This window comes from Nothobranchius furzeri, chromosome 11, assembly GCF_043380555.1.
Source record: "Nothobranchius furzeri strain GRZ-AD chromosome 11, NfurGRZ-RIMD1, whole genome shotgun sequence".
Classification (NCBI taxonomy): domain Eukaryota; kingdom Metazoa; phylum Chordata; class Actinopteri; order Cyprinodontiformes; family Nothobranchiidae; genus Nothobranchius; species Nothobranchius furzeri.
This window is the reverse complement of record NC_091751.1, coordinates 49005700-49025719: the sequence shown is the minus strand read 5'-3', so window position 1 is coordinate 49025719 and position 20020 is coordinate 49005700. Positions and strand designations below refer to the sequence as shown.

General features: G+C 40.9%; 1 protein-coding gene across 10 annotated transcripts in view; it reads left to right on the top strand.

The window, feature by feature from the left end:
• The window catches only part of greb1l (GREB1 like retinoic acid receptor coactivator), a 64067-nt gene extending 50653 nt beyond the window's left edge, over positions 1 to 13414 (top strand). For 9 of the 10 annotated variants that reach the window (XM_070541646.1, XM_054741344.2, XM_070541645.1 and 6 more), the window contains 10 exons: positions 1046 to 1192; positions 1684 to 1820; positions 1906 to 2064; positions 2140 to 2344; positions 3337 to 3499; positions 11097 to 11324; positions 11408 to 11549; positions 11631 to 11831; positions 12795 to 12933; positions 13020 to 13414. In XM_070541646.1, coding sequence (XP_070397747.1) covers positions 1046 to 1192; positions 1684 to 1820; positions 1906 to 2064; positions 2140 to 2344; positions 3337 to 3499; positions 11097 to 11324; positions 11408 to 11549; positions 11631 to 11831; positions 12795 to 12933; positions 13020 to 13183 — 1685 coding nt within the window. In that variant the 3' untranslated portion in view covers positions 13184 to 13414. The remainder of the gene's footprint in view (positions 1 to 1045; positions 1193 to 1683; positions 1821 to 1905; positions 2065 to 2139; positions 2345 to 3336; positions 3500 to 11096; positions 11325 to 11407; positions 11550 to 11630; positions 11832 to 12794; positions 12934 to 13019) is intronic. The other variant, XM_070541647.1, reaches the window with a different exon arrangement.
• The last annotated feature ends 6606 nt before the right edge of the window (positions 13415 to 20020 follow it).

Genomic DNA, 20020 nt, shown 5'->3' with positions numbered 1-20020 from the left:
ACGTTATAAACACATAATATATAAGCATAGGGTTAGGGTATAGGCAAATAATTATTTCTACAAAGACTAAATATTTTCCTTCAAAATATTTGTCTATTTAATATCTATGATGGCTAATCATCATCATTTAACAGTATGGAAGCCCGTTTCTGCCTCTCTGATTAAAAACAATTTGTATCTAATAATTAATTATGGCTTAGCTTTTTCATTATGAGATAGCTAAGTCGTAATTATGAGATACAAATTAATATTTTTTCATCAGAGTGGCGGGAATGGGCTCCCATATAACAACATAATTTAATTTAGAAAAAATTATCTACTGATGGGTTTAAACCTAAACGCATCCATAGAAATCACTTCTCACATAACACAACTCATCACTTATCCTGTAATTGTAGTTAGTATATTTTAAAGGTGTGGTTGACTGAAAAAAATATTTTTTTATATTTTGTCTGATTATAATCCATCACTCCTGAGTTATTTAGGCAGGCTGACCATGAAAACGGTCTTCTACACCTAACCCCTGCATTGGTTTCTGGTAGAAAATAGACAGCTACAATTTGAAAATTCTCACATATCTACTTCACACTATTAATTCAGGGACTCACAGATCTTGACTCGTAACGGGGAAGGCTGTTGTTTTTTTAACATCCAGGAAATAGCACCGGACATCTCGGCTAATTTAAGCTTACCGTTAGCATTAGCATTTTCACTTTACAGCAGAACTCCTCCAGGGTTGTGTTACTGGTGGAGATTAAACATCAGTGGCGGAGTTGCATTGCTGTTATCCAATCCAGAGTGAGATGCCCAAATATCAGGAAATAAGACTCTAAATTCTGTCTTCTGAAGCTCAGCTGTGATGTCGCGGACTTGGCCTGCTGAGACAGAGGTTTGTGGGCTTTGTTGTGCCCTGAGATCTGCCTGCAAGGCATTAATTTCTTCTAGAGACCACTGCAAACATATTTATTAAACAAGTTATCCACACCTTTAAGAAAAATGTGACTCTCACAAAAATCTTTCCTTTGACACCACTTTTTACTTACAGAAACATCTGACGTTACAGCTCCGGTACATTCCCAGTGGCCTGACATTGAGGAAGTTCGAAAGCTTCCCTTTGATCCCAGTCCCAGAGACCCTAAGTTCAAGAAAGCCAGCCCTGTTTACTGTGACAAGATGCCAAAGAGCTCAGGAGGTGAAAAATAACATTTTACCTACTAGAATTAAACTTGTTACTTATCTTTCTTTTTTAACCTTTCCTGTTCTGTCAGTAGAAGCAGACAGTATGGTTGATCTGGGTGCCATAACATGCCAGAACAGTTTAACTCTACAGCAGAGGGATGTGGGATGTCCCTCCTCTTGTGCAGTTGCCTTTATTACGTTTGTGGCATGTTAGACTGCATTCGCTCATGCACCGGAGTGGACAGGCAGGGAGAAAAGAGACACATACAACACAGACAGGGAAGAGAGGGAGAGGGGATTGGAGGGACAACAAATAGACAACAGACAGCAAATACACAGGCAGGACCAAACACTGAGGTCATCATAATAAGGGAAAAAAAGAAAGAAAAAATGTATCTACAAGAATAAATGAAATAGGGACCGTATTGTCCATATTAGACGTCTTCTGTACTTAAATGTTACTTAAATAGTCAATTCTGAGTAATTACTTGATCGTGTTTGCAGGGTTTAAGCAGGAAGAGAGCCACAGGCAGGCCAAGCGAGTGACTAAATCTATACGGCTCAGCAGATTCGCTGCCCACAATTCTTTCCATCACTGTGAGCAGTGTCACCACTATTGTGAGGCTGTTCCTGCAACACAGGTGAGCTGCACATTTAAAAACACAGATGTACTATCCAGGGTTGACTCAGTCCATTTATACGTTTGACTCTACGTTTGTGTTGCAGCTATCAGAATGCTCCTTACATGCGTTCACCTTCTGCTCATCTATGCTGGGAGAGGAAGTCCAACTCCAGTTTTTCATTCCCAAATCAAAGGAGCAGCACTTTGTATTCAGTCAAGAGGGCAGCCATTTGGAGAGTTTACGTCTGCCTCTGGCCTCCAAGGTAAGTACCCCCCCACCCGCTACACGTGGGCTCTGGGCCACTTGACAGACACAGGTATGTGTTTAACCCCTGCAGGACCCCGACCTTCTGAAGAGTCCGATCTTCACCCCAACAACGGGGCGGCAGGAGAACGGCCTGCTCAACCTTTTCCACGCCATGGAGGGCGCTGATCATCTGCACATCCTGGTGGTCAAACAGTTTGAGTTGCACCACTACAGGAAGTACTGGCCCAACCACATCCTGCTTGTCCTGCCTGCCATGTTCAACAATGCTGGAGTTGGTGAGCACCTCACTGACCTAATAAGGTCTAGTCCACACGTAGCCAGGTTTTTTAAAAACGAATATCCGCCCCTCCAAAAACTTGCATCCACACCACCTCATTTAAAAAAAAACTGTCCACACGTACCCAGATAAATACGTTGTTAAGGACACGCCAGACCTGTAGGCGGCAGTACTTCCCCCCGTTCTTAACCTCGTCCTTCGTCTGTTGTCTTCCGCAAGGAGCAGTAATTCCGCTTGCAAAAACAAACAAGCAAAAAGCGCTTGGACAATTGATAAAGCGAGTGCAGCTCTTAGGGCATCCATGCTGTCGGCTAGTGTAAACACAGGTCGCACACGTGATGTCAGCATTTTTTTGTCGCGGAAAGAGACGTTGCGGACCTTAAAACTCCGGTTTTGTCCGTCCACACGCAGACACCCAAAACGGAGAAAACGCAGATCTTCACTTTGGCCGGAGTTTTTAAAAAGATCCGTTTTCGTGTGGATGACAGGCCAAAACATAGAAAAATATCTACGTTTTAGCAGATCCCCGGCTACGTGTGGACAGGGCCTAAGTCAAAGGAGATTAGTGCTGCTAAGATCTTTATGGCTGGAACACACCTAATAAACCCTTAGATAACCAGCGGGCTGGTTAGTTATTCCAGTGGTGACATGCAGCCTGTTTGTTTAAGGTGAAATGGGAGTTCTTTTTTTAGCCAATGTGAGAGAATGAAAGCGGGGGGGGGGGGGGGGGGGGGGGTCGAAAAGTAGCATATTTCCTGTCTCAGACCAGTGTAGCAAAGCTGAGAGAAATGGCATCAGTGTTACTTTGACCTCTGATATCCATCCACATGGTTTTCTGCTTGTATGCAGCTTTGGGATAATTTCCGTGGGAATTGTTTTCTGCAAATATTCACAGTGAATTCTGCTGTCTAATGCTCTATTTAGCTGATGAAGGAAATTGTAAGCGTTGCGTTTTTGAACAGAGAAGGATTGATGAACTTTGTGTTTAAGGAGCTGCTCGCTTCATGATCAAAGAGCTGTCATATCATAACCTGGAGCTGGAGAGAAACCGCCTGGAGGAACAGGGTGTCAAGAGGCAAGACGTGTGGCCTTTCATTGTCATGATGGACGACTCCTGTGTGCAGTGGAACACCTGCCAGTCAGCAGATGGGAGGTAGGGAGCTGGTGTGATCCTATTTTATTTGCTCACTCTGAAGTGGAACACGTTACAAATAAGTTGCTGCAGGACTTTTTTGAATTTATCATTTAATAAAGACTCACTTTTTCTCAATAATCTTTTAACGTAATTGTAATTTTGAAATAAACATTTGCATGCACAATTGTTAGTTTGAGCTGCTTCTCATTTTATTATATAATTTGTCCCATATTTTAATTGTCCAGACCCTTTAATACGGGCTGACTGGTGTCAGAGCTTGGTCTACATTACAGTAAATCAGGCTCGTTATTGGTGAGAGTTGGACTCTGCCAAGGCTGCCATTTGTCACCAATTCTGTTCATAACTTTATAGACAGGATTTCTAGGTGCAGCCAAAGTGTTGAAGTGATCCATTTTGGTGGTCTAAGGACCAGGTCCCTGCTCTTTGGAGATGATGTGGTTCTTTTGGCTTCATCAGACAGCTTTTGCTGGATTGGTTCGCAGCCGAGTGTGAAGCAGCTGATGAGAATCAACTCCTCTCATTTCGAGGCCATGGTCTTGAGTTAGAAAAGGGTAGGATGTCTTCTCCAAGGAACCCCTTGGGATTCCCCCAGAGGAGCTGGCCCAAGTGGCTTAGAAGAAGGGAGTCTAGGCCTCCCTGCTTCGGCTGCTGTCCTCACGACCCTCCAGATAAGCAGAAGAGGGAGGATGGATGGATGGATGGATGGAGGGAGGGAGGGAGGGAGGGAGGGAGGAAGGAAGGAAGGAAGGAAGGAAGGAAGGAAGGAGTCAGAAGGGTTTGATTGCCATATGTACGAGAATCACAACAGTAGGAAATTGCCGCGGTACTTGGTGCAAAAAAAAAAGAAATGCAAAATTAGGAAGGAAAAGAAGTGAAAAAAATAATAATTTTATGACAGAATGGGTTGCCTCAAAATTACAAGAGCCATTTTTTCCTAATGGGGGATTGATTTTTTTCTAAAGAACCCTCTTTGCTAATATTTAAGGTTTCTTTGTGTAAAACTTGTGATTTTGTATCTATTTTTCCACAAAAGGATTCATGACACAGAATTTCCTGAAACTATTTTACACATTTGCCCAGATGGTAATGCTGCCATGGTGAGGTTGATACATGATCCAAAGTGCTTTACACTACGGTGTATCATTCATCCATTCACACACACATTCACACCCTGGTGGTAATGAACTACAATGTAGCTTCAGCTGCCCTGGGGCTGACTGACAGAGGCAAGGCTGCAGAGAACAGGTGCCAAAAGTCTCTCCGACCACCACCGGCAGGAAAGGTGGATTAAGTGTCTTGCCCAAGGACACAACAGCAGAATTCTCTGTTGTCGGATCAAACCTACAACCCTCCAATTACTGGACAAGCCACTCTACCTCCTGAGCTACTGCTACCCCAGTACTATTTTTATTATTAAAAATAAACAATGAGGATTTCTCACAAGTATGGACTTGGGCATTTTTAACACATAACCCATGGCTGTGGTTGACACTAAATGCACTATAAATTATTACCGTGTGCTTTTCAGCAAAAATCGTTACCGTTATATATCTTCATGCGGTTGGCACAGTGATATTTTGGTTCTGTTGTATTTTTGTGTGTCTCCTTTTTTCTCTTTTTCTGCAGGTCTAGAAGCAGATTCTTGTACATCTTTTATTGTTTATTTTTGTAAATTCTTTCCCTTCTTCCTTTCCTCTCCCTCATTTCTCTTTCTTTTCTGTCTTCCTGTCCATTGGGCTTTAAAACAACCAAAAATATTTCTAATAAAGTTTTGGTATCAGGTGAGGCACCATAATCCAAGTGAGAGTAAAACTATAAGGCTTGTCTTCGGCACTCAGACATTAATTCTGAATGCTTTACAGCCGGAGGACGTGGGGAAAAAAATGAAGAGCACTAAAAAGATAAACAAGGATTTTTATTAGTAAATTAGTACAGATAAGTCCCCCAGATGTTTTTGTGAACTATTAATCCACCACCCATGCATTAGCTTCTTTTATTAACTGTGTTTCTACCATTGCTGTATATTGTGGTCTTCCTTATTTTACCAGCTCAGAGGCCTAGTGGTAGAGTCTCCGCCCTGGGACTGGGAGATCAAGTCCCTGTCGTGTCATACCAAAGACTTTAACCTCCTGGGACCCAAACTTATTTTTGGTTTGATTTAAAACAAAAAACATTTCTAGCTATTACAGATTAGTCGACTGAAATTAACAGAAACAAAGTTACAAAAATTGAATAAAAATTTATTACATAAAAATGTCAAATATCCTAAAAAGAAAGAAAACAAAATAATTTTGAATTAAAGTCAAATAAAGTGTCTATAAATAATAACAAAAAGGTCTAAGTAGAAGAGAATAACATTTTAAAGTGCAAGGAGCCAATTTCCACGTATGCGGATGCAAGGCCCTAGGAGGTTAAAAATGGAACCCAATGCCTCCCTGTTTGACACTCAGCTTTAAGGGGTTGGATTGGAAGGTTAAATTGCCAAATAGTTCCTGAGGGCGGCCGTGTCTGCAGCTCACCGCTCCCCACTTGGGTGAAATGTGGAAGACCATTTTCACCACACCAGTGTGTGTGAAAACTATGGGAATTTTTTCTTAAACCTTTTTTGTTTTGATATATTTTCATTAGGCCTGAGCAGCGAAGCTGCGAAGGCCTATTGTATCTGCTCCGTTTATATTTCTTCCGCCAAGTAAATTGGCTTTTTGGAGGCCTTAACATACCTGAAAACTCAGGAATTTTTGCACACATGTCAGGCGTGGTGTAAAATTTTGTATTTTAAAGGTCCCAAAAAAATCGCAATAAAACTAGCTCCACAGCGCCCCCTAGAATGTGGAAAAAAAAACTCCATAAACCTCAGTTTGTTGTAAAGTTATGAAATTTTGTACACTTGTAGTACTCAACAGTCCGCACAGAAAAGCATCTTGCAACTATGGTCAACATCAAACAGGAAGTCAGCCATTTTGGTTTGATGTGGTGATTTTGACCTTGTTTTGGCCGTTTCAAGGGTCCGCATCTGTTTGATTTACTCAATCATTTTTCGCACGATCGTCTCGAAAGTTGTGGGAAATTGCTCAGAAGGGATGGGCAATCAAATAGAAAAAATAAAACTGACTTTTCGTATATGCTGAGTGGGCATGGCCAGGCCTCGAAGTTCGTCTACTCGCTAAAAATATATAAATGGCTATTAGCCTGGCAAGCCAGACTGAATAAATATATTATTTAGTCTGGCAACGCTCCATTGACGGCTCTTGGTTGTGGTTGCGGGTTCTACCGTTGTCTTTCAAATGATCTCTGCATGCTACTGGACAATGAATGTGACATACTCACCGCAACAGCTATCGGTAAATGAGGCGGTCCACAGTTGAAGGAGCAAACACATCATTTTTTCTAAAAAAAAAAAAAAAAAAAGCACTTAAATACATTATCTGCTCCTAATTCTAATGAAGCCCAAGTTCTAATAGTCCATAATTGATGTAAAAGCCATTTCAAACGAGCTGTCGCCATCTTGTTTCACTCTGTTGCATCATCCCACCCACCAGGCATATAGAGTGCCCTGATTGGCCCACAAAGCGGATAAAGCTCTGTGATTTGTTCACTAAGCAGATAGAGCACTAAGATTGGCCCACCATTATGGACCAATCACAGCTCTTTATGTGTTTGAAACTCCTCTAGAGAGCTGTGATTGGCCAGCCAGAATGCTGTTAGGGGCTGCAGAGGTTCCAGTGGAGCGTTCCCTAGACCAAACTTTGCAAAGCAAGAATTTGGTCTAGTTCACTAGGCTAAATGGCTATGAAGTCATACCCGAACAGAGTAGAGTTACAAAAATTTCTGTGGTCATTCGTCATACACTCATCATCACACAAGCCCCGCCCCCTCAGGACCAAAAAGGTCAAGTTTTACTGTGATAGGTCCCAAATCGCCCCATTTCACTTAATCACCACAAATTTGTAGCTGGTAACTCCAGACAAGTGGGGGTTGCTTGGTGTAGCTATATGGGAGATTTTAAAAGAGGGCGAGGCTGTGGTGGCGCGGCGAATTCAGGCATACCACCGTGGCTATACGTTTGCCTCCCATTTCGTCATTTCTAAAGATATCGCCACAAAACCTCTGGTGAGTGATGCTAGTCCGGCCCCCCAAAAAATCTGATTTGAAAATCCGGTGGGCGTGGCCTATTTTCTTAAATAGCACCCCCTAAGACCATTAAAACTGTCAGCCCCAAGTCATGCTTTAACTGAGGATTAGGAAATTTGGTACACTAACTTTGACCTGCAGCCACACCACTCTTTTTTCACAGCTCCCTATTGGACTCCTTTCACCCAATCACCAGCAATCTCTGGCAAATAACAGTAGATAAGTTGAGGTCACTTGGTCTCCAGTACGGACAGGTTTTGAAAAAAGGTGGGGCTTTGGGAGCATGGCGAAATTCGCCATCACGTCATGGAAATACGTTTGCCTCTCATTTCCACAGTTCTCATGATATCGCCACGAAATTTCTGGTGAGTAATTCTAGTCTGACCCCCAATATAACTTCATGTCAGAAATTGGTGGGCGTAGCCTATTTTCTGAAATAGCGCCTCCTAGAACAATTAAAACTGTTATCCCCAAGCCATGCTTTGACAGAGGATTACGAAATTTGGCACACTAATGTACTGTCTCCGGACCTACAAAAAAGTCTCTGGATCTAAGCTCAATGTCGAACAGGAAGTCGGCTATTTTGGTCCAAGTACTCGAGGTACATTAGTGGTTTTCACACACGTGGAGAATGATGCCCCGTTGCCTTTTTCACCGATCGCCTTCAAACTTCTGCTATATACTCTTAAGACATAGAGGAAAAAATTCAACCGTCAGATTTTTCAAAAGTTGAAAGGTGTGGGCGTGGCTAAGCCTCAAACTTTGACCTCTCGCCACACCACTCTTTATTTTTACAGCTCCCTATTGGACTCCTTTCACCTAATCACCAGCAATCTCTGGCAAATAGCAGTAAACTAGTTCCAGTCACTTGGTGTCCAGTGCTGGCAGGGCTTTGTGGGCATGGCGAAATTTGCCATCACACCATGGAAATACTTTTGCCTTTCATTTCCTCAGTTATCATGGTATCACCACGAAATTTCTGGTGAGTGATCCTAGTGTGACCCCCAATTGAAATGAACATAATAGGTTGATGGGCATGGCCTATTTTCTGAAATAGCACCCCCTAGAACCATTAAAACTGTCAGCCCCACGCGATGATTTGTCTGATGATTACGAAAATTGGTACACTAATGCAGTGTCTCAGGTCCTACACAAAAGTCTCTTGGAGCTAAGCTCAATGTCGCACAGGAAGTCGGCCATTTTGGTCCAAGTACTCGATTTAGTGGTTTTTGCACACATTGTTTGGAGAGTGATTCCCCATCGCCCTTTTCAACGATCGCTTTCAAACTTCTGCTATGTACTCCTAAGACATAGGGGAAAAAATTCAACTGTCAAATTTTGCTAAAGTTGAACGGTGTGGGCATGGCTAAGCCTCAAACATTGACCTTTTACCATTACATTACTTGATGTCATAACTCCCATGTGCATGATCAGATCTAAATCAAACTATATCAAACTTTGTCTGTGTGATCACTGACCACATCTCAAGACAATGACAATGTGGACAGCTGACATCACCAAAGCCACGCCCCCTGACAACAGGATGTCTTTTTTTTATGGTGAAATGCCCATAATTGTCCCCTCTGATTTAGTCAACATGACACTAAGGTTATGCACTGTCTTCATGATGTTGTAATGACCATTCAGTTCTGATAGCTTTCCAGAAAGGGAGGGGCTTTGAGGCCATGGCGAATTCTGGCGTGATGCCGTGACCTTACGTTTGACTGTAACTTCCACAAACAGCCTCGGATCTGCACGAGACTGAACATGGCAATCAACAATCACGCCCTTTAGCCAATGAGGCACAAACGGTTGGTGAACGTTGTATAATATCACCACAGCTCCCCCTACATACCTTTAAAATTGTAATAATTCCTACAGACGAGGTCGCAACTGCACCAAACTTGCTATATGTCATCACACAAAGGCACCCAACACACTCCTGTGGTCAATGGTTCATATTACTTTATCTCCCCCCCCCCCCCGACAGATATTAGGCCCTGAATAACACATGCATAATTCACACCAAACTACATGCAAATGATTGTTGTCAACCTACAAACTGCTCCATGGGATATTTTCCTAAATTTGGGACAGTGCCCCCTAGATACAATAAAACCGTTGTAACTTCTACAAAAAAGCTCCAAACTATATCAAACATGGTGGGAGTCATCACGCAACTGCAATCAACACATGTATGGGCTCACTCTTTCAAATAACTTTAACTCCACCCACTTACAGCCTTTTGGCTCTAGATGACCCATGCGACATTTGGTTGATGCCGTATTAACAGAAAACCATCTTTGATTACCAAAGATGACCTCTATGGGATTTAGTTGTAAATGGTCACAGAGCCCCCTAGATAGGTTCAAACTTTATTAACTTCTAAAGACAAGGTCAGAATGGCATTATACTTGGCTTGTGTCATCACGTGACTGCACCAAACACATTGATGTGGCTGTTGGTTCAAATCCCTTTAGCTCTGCCCCCTTTCAGCTCTCTGGCTCTAGAAAGCACACACAACATCTGATTGATGCCAAACTACCACGAAACCATCTTTAACTCCCAAAGAGGACCTCAATGGGATTTTCATGTAATTGGTTACAGTGCCCCCTAGATAAGATTAAAAGTTAATTACTTCCTAATACAAGGTCAGAATGGCGTTAAACTTGGCTTGTGTCATCATGTGACTGCAACAAACACATTGATGTGGTTGTTGGTTCAAATCCCATTCGCTCCACCTCCTTTCAGCTCTCTGGCTCTAGATAACACAAACAACATCTGATTGATAGCAAATTAACAGAAAACCATCTTTGTCAACCAAAGCTGACCTCAATGAGATTTTTCTGTAGTTGGTCACAGCGCCACCTAAATAACTTTAACCTTCAATAACTTCAAAATACGTGGTTAGAATAGCATTAGACTTGTTCTGTGTCATCACACCACCCGTGTGGTAAACATAGAGTATCCCCTAGAGTGAGATGTGTAATTTAATGGTGGGCTCAGAGAAGATGCTGAGTTAGGGTGAAGTGCAGAAGAGGAGACCGTGCGCATCATGGGGGTCGAATTTAATGTCCCGTGGACATGCCCGGGTGCTCCGAGCTGCCGGCCAGGCCGGAGCGGCACGGAGCTGCGAGGGCCGAAGGACGCTGCTTGCAGCTTTAATTTTTATTGTTTCCTTTTTTGTGCTCGAAAGGCAGCTTGTGAATTTTTCTGGTAAGGAACTATAAAAATAAACCTATAATCTCCTACAAAGATAGCACCTATCCTTTAAAAATCTCTTTAGTTTCCTAATCTGGTCAAACGTAGTGGCTAACATTTGTTTTTATTGTGGTCTTCTTTTGTAAAAAATAACTTACTTTCACACATTATAATTTTAATGACCATTGACCATCCAGGGCTTTTAGAGAGTTTTTCAAGAAATGTTAAATAATCAATTTCCTCCTTTGAATTTTTTTTCTAGTGACACGTCAGACGGAGGCTCTAGTCTCTCCAATGTGTCACTGAAGTCGGTGCTGCAGCAGATGGAGAACACGCCAAAGATCTCCCTGTATGCCATGTGTGGCATCCGTAAGTGGAGCAGCAGCCTACCTTGCAGGTCTCCCAGCAGCCCCTTCAGCCGTTGTCATCTTCATGACTTTGTGATGCTCAACGTGGACCTGACCCAGAATGTTCAGTATGATCTTAACCGGTGGGTTTGCACACAAACATGTCAGCCAGTCATTCAATGATAAGCATAACGTTGTCACTATTTAACGTTTTGATTTGGTGCAGGTATGGCTGTGAGGAGGTGGATTTTAATCTGAGGGTTAATAGCAGCGGGCTGCTCCTGTGCCGCTTCAACAACTTCTTCCTGATGAAGAAACACATTCCAGTCGGGGGAAACAAAGACTTTGTGGTCAAACCTAAACTCATGGTGGGTGTATTCACACTTCATACGCTCAGATACTGTGAAATAGTTTTTTTAAACCATTGCTTTTGCACCCATTGTCCACAGGAGATAGAAAACAAAGCTTCCATCAGCCCTTCGCAGTACGTTTGCGCCCCAGACAGCGAGCAGACCCTATTAGAGGCGCCGGCACAGTTCCTGCTGGAAAGCTTCCTGCAGAACTGCAGCCACAGACTGTTTCCAAAAGCTGTTCAGAACAGAAACAACCCAGTTCTGTCCATCGACAGCTACCTCAACCTCAGCCCAGAGGTAAGACCTCCCAGGAGGCTGCACTTGTCCTTTCAGTCAAACAGGAAGGAAGCATCATATGGAACATTTTTAGATAGAATCTCCTATTTTCATGCGAACTTTAAACTTATTTAGTAACAAATAATTGGAAACCTTTAAAGCACTCAGAGGCATGTTACAGTACTTTCTCTGTTCTGCCAAGAACATCCTGACCTGTTTATGTGCACATGTGCAGCGAATGCTAACTAGTCAAACTCAGTATGTTTGCATATGACATCATATTTGCGTCCTTATAAAACCTCAGCAATTTTAGCATATGTAGATAATTTTGTTTTTGTTGATTTTTATTTTTCCAGTCAACATTCAAATGTACTTGGTCAGAGTGAATTAGGCAGTACATACCTAAATCATTGTGTGCAAGCGGTATTTTTGTGTTGGAGTAAGACCTTACCAACGGATGGCCATTAGGGTAAAAAATCCTGGGAGAGCAACCTCCAGAAAAATGACAATCACACCAGAATCCCTTTCATCGCAACGAGTGAAGAGGTAAATGTCTAAAACAACAACGGCGAATGTTTTATAACCATTTCTTACGAATCAATAAAGGCGTTTTGTCCTCACGGGCTCCCGTAGAAGAAAACACCCAGAGACTTAGACCTGCTCCCATGTATTTTAGACCCAATTTGCATGGTTATTTGTTACAAAGCTGCCAATATTTTTCAACAACATTTTAACGGATATTTCCAGAGTTTATTGGTAAAAGCTACACATTGTCTCTTTTATTTTCCTCTTTTTTATTTTCTTACACAGTTTTAGTAAAAAAAATCTTTTTTTTTCTAAAAAAAAGAAAAAGAAAGAAAGAACAAAAATGGATAACAAAGATAAACAGAATGAACGTACAAAAGTGATTGGCTCTTTAATATTTAACGTTTCCTTTATTTTGCTTTAGTAGTAATCATGCCGTGTCCCTTTTTCTTTTCCCAGATCACCGTGTGCTACATCAACTCTCGTCCACACTCCACCAATCTTAACCATCAGGGTTTGGTGTTCAGTGGCCTCCTGCTTTATCTCTGTGACTCCTTCGTTGTCTCTGGACTCCTCAAGAGGTTCCGCTTTCTGAAAGGTGATATATGTGTATACCTCAGAGGTTTTATGTTTCTTTTTCAGAATAGTTGGAAAAATGAGTTTTTTACTTGATTCTGCTGCCAGGCGCCACCCTCTGCGTGATCTGTCAGGACCGAAGTTCCCTGCGTCAGACCATCGTCCGACTGGAGCTGGAGGACGAGTGGCAGTTCCGCCTTCGGGACGAGTTTCAGACAGCCAACTGCAGCGAGGATCGGCCCCTGTACTTTTTGACTGGCCGCCATGTTTGAAAAGAGTTCTGTTGGAGATTCAAGAGTAGATTTAAACCAGCCAGCAGCAACAATTCTGTTAAGGCAGGCGGCTGTTCCTAGAGCCGTACTCCTACAGCAGCGCACCAAGCCTGACTACAAACTTAACTACCCCCCTTAAAAAAGACTGCTGTGGGGAGGAGTACAACTGAACTTAAAATGTACAATTTAGTCGTCATATTTTGCTAAAGTGGACACCCTCTGATCTGTAGCAGGACCTTCGGAGGATTGTGTGTGTGTGTCTCCACGAACTTTGATTCCAGTGTGTCCATTCCTGGACATTCACATTTATCTCAGGGTTTCTAATAAAGGGAGATGGAAGGAAAGTGACTTACAGGCGTTAGGCTGTTCCTCCCTCCTAACAGTATGTATTTAGCATTAACTTATGTCGGCACCAAAGACTCAGCTGCACCTTTTCTCCTTTTGCTTTCAGCTCTGCCTCTGAAACTCCACGAAACCATTATATAAACACAGAGTTTAGCGTTTTACGGCATTTCATCAATAAAATGAACAAATTCTACTCTTTATATCAATATATGTTGAACCATAAGTAAATATTTAATCTAGCACATTTAAACATTTCTATTGTGCCTCTAAAATATTTGTGGCATCGATAATCTTTTATGACAGGAAGCTGTGTCGGGGTAGGTTTTCGTTTCCAAATGACTGAAATTTCACAACTTGAGGAAGTTTACGAGTTGTGGCTTTTAGAGAATGTAAGGCTTTATTGTTGTTTTGTGACTTGAACTGAAACCCAGGCAATACAACCCCGACTTAGATGCAGGAATCAGGTGTTAACACCAATCACAGCTGCTCTAATTTCCCTCTGGGATTAATAAAGTATTTTTGAATTTAATTAGAATTGAATTGTGAACTCAAATTGTAAAACAAACGTTTGACATTTTTGACATTTTGCTGACTTGACTGCTGTGCAAAATGTCACAATCAAGCTTCCTCACTGCCAATCATCTCACTTGGGACAACAGATCCCGTTGTCTTTTCATGCGGCTGACTGTTTTGTCTATCTCAGCTGCCATTTGTGTACACCCACCACCACCACCCAACAAACACACACCCTACACTGAAAGAAATGGTACTCAAGAAGGTGACACAAAAGCAGCTTGTCAAGCCAGTGACATACTTGAACGTTTTTGTTATGTTTCTCCACAGGGTTGTCCAAAGAATATGCCTTAAATGATGTTAAACACAAGTAACCTGTTCCAACGACCAATGAGAATGGAGAATGATTGTGAGGCCAAGACTTGGACTTTGTCTGACTGATGCTGGATGAAATTATTGGCTTTTGGACTGCTGTGCTGTTTAAAGCTTTGTTTACATTATTAATATATTTTATCATCCCCACCCACCCCCACCCTCTGATGGTTAAAATAGTTAGTTTTTGGTTGTGTCCGTCTCCATTTTATGCTACGGAGGCAAAAATAAATTACCTAGATATATTGTTAGATTTTATTGAAAAAAAAAAAAGGTCCATATAGGATTTTTTAATTTATTTGACAAGCATTTTAGAAAAATAATCCTTTTGAAGTGTGATACCCACGTTAGTGTTTGCACAGGAATCCAACCGGATGATTGAATGTCCTTGGGGGTAGGAAATATAAACTTGCACTATTCAAGTGGATTATTATAAGTGAAACAAATTGGTCCAAATGTAAGACAGGTATCATTCTCTATTGGTCCATCGAATGTGTTTTTTCTTTCTTTAAATCAAATTCTTAATATGCAACTTGCTCTCACAATCTTCACTAATAGGTGTTTCATGTGTTTGTGCAGCTCACTGGTAGCCTTGGTGCCCTGGTTAATCTACCTCATGTTTACCATTGTGATTGCTGGCTGTGAAAAATATAACAGTCAAGTCCTGTTATTGTTGTTGAAATGTATGAATGTAATAAAAATTAGTTCTAAATTCTTTGTTTTTGTTTCCGTGCCGTGGCTAGTTACAGGGATTTTTGCAGAAACGTTCCCGATTAAACAACTAGATTTGGAGGAGGATTTGGGAACACTTTACAGTAAGGGACCCTTTATTAGTGTTACTTAGTGCATTATTAAGCATTAATAAACAAAAGGGGCCTTTATTAGCATTCCCTGTATTGTTAAATATTAAGTGTCCTTAAGGTTAGAACAAAGGGCCGAGGGGTGTCTGCTTAATAATGGATAACATAATATTGTTAAGCAGTTGTTGTACTTCATTAAATAGTTTATTAAAGCTTAATAATCCACTAAATGAAGTTATTAACAGGACCCTTATTGTAAAGTGTTATCTTTAATTTCCTACTTACAAACACAAAATAACCTGGAGGGAAGTCCAGGCATATCCAGATCCTCCTAGGGGATCCCAGGATATACATAATAATCCCTCCAATCAGTTCTGGATCTGCACCGAGCTCTCTTCCCAATGTGAGACGAGCCTGGAAAACCACTGGAACCAGGAGGCCACTTGAATAAGATGCCGTCTCATCTGACTCATTTTGATGAGCAGGAACAGCAGCTCTATTCTGAGTCTACCCCTGATGACAGAGCTCCTTACCTGATCTCTAAGGCTGAGACCTGCCATCATACAGAGGAAGCTCATTTCAACTGGGATCTTGCTTTTTTAGGTCTTTAGGTGCTTTGTTCGAACAAAAAGGAACAATGTGCTCATTATTCCACACGAGTCTCCCATCCGCAGGTCTATCTCTTGCTCTATTATGACATCACTTGGGACACCAACTTGAACCCTGCTTGAGGCCCAAGGCCTTAGACTTGGAAAATGAATACAGTACAATTATGTACATTTGGAAGTCTGCTAACAAGAAACATTAAAGTTGAGTAATGATTTTACTTGCATGTAATCCTTATGGTTAGTTTGTGATTATGCTCTAACTTTCTTAAATACCTGTTAACCCTTGGTAAAGGTTAACACTAGTCTGTGCGTTCTGTTATCAGTTCATTTGTTAAAAAAATAGATGCATCAATCCTCAACAGTTAGCTTTTTGTAGACAGCATCCATCATTTCTGAGACTTTGGCTTGAGTCAGTGTGCAACCCTCCAGTGAGTATTAAGCCAGCTCAAATGATGGGCCTGCCAACCAAAGGGAGACCCTTGTATGCTTTCTCCCCTCTCCCAGGTGACCCTGTGATTCGTGTCCCTCCCTGTTCACACTCACCTCCCAGTTACTGTATCTGCCCAGCCAGTCCCAGTCCCCAATCTCTCAGTTTTATTTTTCGTTTTTATTTCTCATTAGTTTTCCCTTGCTTATTTTTGTGTAGCTTTTGTGTTGACAGATCCCCGTTTGCTTAGCTTCCTTTTGTGTCTTTTACCTTTTACCGTATAGTTATCATTTTTTCTAGATTAGCCCTACATCCATGTGTTCCTGCCGTTGCTCTCTGCTCCTGTTGTTCTTTGTGCCCAGTTTAGTTTCTATTGTTTGAAATTCACTTATTCCCATTGCATTTAGATTATGTTATCCTCATTTAGCTCCTCCTTAGTTCTTCTCCTTTTGTCTAGTCTAATTTTGCCTCCCACTCCTTAATTGTCACACCTGTAGGTCCTTGTCATTAGCAATCATCTCACCTGCTCCATTGTCTTTGCATTCACTACCTGTCTATTTATGCTGACCTCAGTGCGCTTGTCTGTTGGTTCCTCACTTGTAAATAGGCCTTTTTTAAAAATATAAATATAAAACATAAACACACCTTTACCTTCCTTGGTTGCCTCCAATATCTTTAGTTCTCACTGCATTTGGACCTTCACCTCAAATTATGACATGTAGTTTGTCAGCTTTTTTACTAAGTCATCTGTGTTTAGCTGTGAGGTTGATGCAAGAGAGGAAGAAGAAACCAAATCCAAACTGTTTAAAGATGGTCTAGAGCAAGCTCTGCAGCCTTCACAGTCCAAAATCATTTTGTCCATTCAGTCCATTTAAATACAACATTTTTAGAATTGCTATTTTACAGGATCTTTTGACGAATATGCACACAAGAGGACAGGGGCTTCCTTTTCCTCAGAACTTGAGATTAAATTCATTATTCCGACCTAATTTCTGAGATTAAAGCCAGGAATAATTAATTCCCCTTAGGTGTAAGTTTCAATATGAGATTTTCCACCATTTTGGGGGGAATACCAAGAAAAATGTGGAGAGTTTATTTTTGCAGAAAATTATGTATAAATATTTTTAGTAGATCTAAAAATATCACTGATAGTTTTAATGCTGTTCTTTTGTGGAAATTCAAGACAATTTACCTCGAAAACAAGCGAAAGGCAGCTTAAACCCTCATTTAATATCATATATACATGAGAAAATTTAAAAATGCTGCATAGGAGATAAAACACCCAAAACAAACCACAAATTGCCTTAAACTTTATTTAATAATTTAATACAGTGTATTACACTCATGATGATGATGTCAACATACTAGTACTGTGGATGCTTCTTATATTTTAATGTCTTATTGCTGCACAAGTGAAACTGAATGTTCTTATGAGGTGTAAGAAAAATGAAAATGCAGCATAACATGAGATAAAATAACAAACATGCCCTTTGTGCTACAGATTACAAAGTCATGTTAAGGTTCAGTACACGATGACAATGAGAAATGCGTTAAATCATGTAAACTTTGCAGAACAAAAGGACACAAAGATCTTCACAGAAACAGGAAGTCAAATAATTCTCATGCAGTTTATTTTTTTTAACTGAAACTCTTGATGCCAGTCAAATCGATTTGATTTTATCATGCCAACTCAATTACGGTAGCCAGCCCCTGTATCATTGTTGGCAGAAATGACTGGAAATCAGCTTTCAGTAACAATAGGAGCATCTTTTTAAGTGCACACGCACCTTCAGACGGCCAGTGTGCACTTCCAGATGTACAGCACGTCCTTTGTTTTCATAAAGAAATGTACAAACTGTTCAATAAAGCAGCGTTTAGATCATTCTTTCATAGCTCTAATCAAGTTAGTGCCTTGCTTAAGGGATTAGAGGCTTGATAGTATCAACTCAAAAAGTGCTTTATTTTACATTCCTTGTCAATGACAAAAAAACTATCCACATTATCCTTTTGTAAAACTATTGGTGTCTAGGAAGGTAAAACACGTGAAAATAAAAGTGTATGCAGAATGCTGATAGCAAACAAACAAACAAACAAACAAACTCATATTTGCTTTCTTCCAGGGAGTTGGTTCAGATTGTCATCACTCTGCTTCCTTTTTAAAGGTGTGGTTCACCCGTATAATCAATAGTGTCTCTAGTAGAGTGGTCACGTGTGTGTGTGTGTGTGTGTGTGTGTGTGTGTGTTGGGGGGGGGGGGGGGGGGGATACCTACTACTGACTCGCAACGTGGATGTTTTATCTCCATAAAAAACACAAGCCTGGAGGAGCTTCTGCCGTGGGGTGAAGTTGCTAATGCTAACGGTAAGCTTTTACTAGTCTGGAAATTCTCTGCTGTTTCCTGGACGTTAAAACAACAACAGCTTCCCCCATTGTGCGTTAAGATGGTTGAGTCCATGAATATTAAGTGACAGTATGACGTAGATCTGTCAGGATTTTTTACGCCTAGAGTTTCACCGTCTATTTTCTTTCACAACTTAATGCAGGAGATAGGTGTAGAAAGCTACTTTCATGTTCAGCCTGCATTAAAATTTCAGAGTTACTGATTATAATCAGAAAAATCGTTAAACAACAGATTTTCTGTGAACCACACCTTTAAATATGAAGCTACAGCCAATTGTCCTGCATTTTTAGGCATGCATCCTCAGCCAAAAACCCAGGGATCATTTTAAATGTAATAATATTTATTACTTACACCATTTAAATAAACAAGATTATTTTGGGACCTTAATAAATAATGTTCATGGGTTCATCTATCAAAACCATTGAGAATCTAAAGGTTAAGCTTTTTATGCAATATTATTTTAGTGCTCTCTCTAGAGCAGTGGTTCCCAACCTTTTTTCACAAGCACCCCCTTTCCTGTCTAAGACAAGCCAGGGCCCCCCAACGCCAACTCTTAACTGCATGCACACAATTATAAGTGATTAATTACAAACTTTTTACAGTCATACAGAGTTATAACTCACAGAGTTTTCATTATTATTGGGTGTGTTAGGATTTTATAACTGTACTTTTTACAAATACAACCTAACCTCACAATCTCAGCACAGATAAAACAGTGGAAACCCCCTGCTAACTTGTGGGCCCCCCCTTACTGGATCACAGACCCCATGTTGGGAACCACTGCTCTAGAGTGACAGTTAAAGTATTCAGGGAACTATCTCCATTCAAGGGGATGTCAAAGAGTCAAGAAAAAAGAAAATGAAAAAGATGAATACCGGAAAAATGTCCAGGGTCATCTGCATGCGTCCTGAAAGTATGCTACTAATCTGACCATGGTAAGTCTGATGAGGAGTCCTTATGTTTAAAAAACATGTTTGAATTTAGAGTTTCACAGGTAGACAACCTGCTTCCTTCTGTTTCCAGAAGTTTTATACTCAGTGCATAGGAACAGACTTCTGTTAACTCTCTGAAAGAAAGCACACAAGTGCAATTCACATGCTAAATTATAAACAAAAAACAAAAATAAAAACACACATAAGCAGGTAAATGACTGCAGAAAAGTCTAACTCAAGGAGAGCAACTATCAGGATAAAACAGGAAGGACAGAGAACAATAATCAGTGACTCCCTGAGGGCTAAAATCCTACTTGTTACGTGCTAAAACTACAGGGTACTTGGAGAAAGAGTGGTTGGGTCTTCATTTACAGTACTTCTTTTGAATAAAAATATGATTGCACAGATTGCTGAATTCTTCTGCTAACAAAACCACATGG